The sequence below is a fragment of the Phaethon lepturus genome, unplaced genomic scaffold (genome assembly GCF_000687285.1).
Source record: "Phaethon lepturus isolate BGI_N335 unplaced genomic scaffold, ASM68728v1 scaffold39256, whole genome shotgun sequence".
NCBI lineage: Eukaryota > Metazoa > Chordata > Aves > Phaethontiformes > Phaethontidae > Phaethon > Phaethon lepturus.
In genome coordinates, this window is record NW_010546269.1 from 3,478 (window position 1) to 4,058 (window position 581).

Genomic DNA, 581 nt, shown 5'->3' on the forward strand with positions numbered 1-581 from the left:
AGAGCCTCCTGGGGAGCACTGTGCCCCTGGGGAGGGGCCCTGGGGCTGCCCTCACCCCCTCCCCTGCCCGGCAATGGTTGCAGCGAGGATGTGCTCCCTGTCTCAGGTGGCCATGAACGACCTCAGCCCGGCGGGCCCCATACAGGCTGTGGAGATCCTGATGGAGAGCCCGTCTCTGGCCCACATGTGCAGGACGCACCACGCCGTCATCCGGCGCATCCAGGTACGCTCGGCCACTGCCACGGGGCCGTGCCACGGGGGGACCCTAAGCAAGCCAAAACCCCGGGGCCAAAGCCTGGGGGCACAGCCAGGCACTCTGGGAGGGTTTCTCTGGCACCACCGTGTGGCAGACCAGCCCGGCATGGGGGGCTGTCACGGACCCCACGCCCTTCCCAGACCCCAGCCTCGGCTCTGGGTGTTCGGGCTGTGGAGCCCCAGGAGGTGCCTCCCATCTGCCCCAGGAACGGGCTCTGCTCAGTTTGGCAGCTAAAACGGAGCGGGGCCCCTGCAGCACATGGGGGCTGGCAGCCTTCCTGGAGACGCTTTGGTGCCGGCAAGTGTGGTGCCAGGCCTGGGGAAAG

General features: G+C 68.7%; 1 protein-coding gene across 1 annotated transcript in view; it reads left to right on the forward strand.

Moving 5' to 3' along the window:
* The window catches only part of LOC104622449 (chromosome unknown open reading frame, human C17orf70), a gene marked incomplete at both ends in the record, with an annotated part of 3,742 nt that extends 3,473 nt beyond the window's left edge, over positions 1–269 (forward strand). Inside the window, 1 exon segment of the mRNA XM_010289238.1 lies at positions 107–269. Coding sequence (XP_010287540.1) covers positions 107–269 — 163 coding nt within the window.
* Between the last annotated feature and the right edge of the window lie 312 nt (positions 270–581).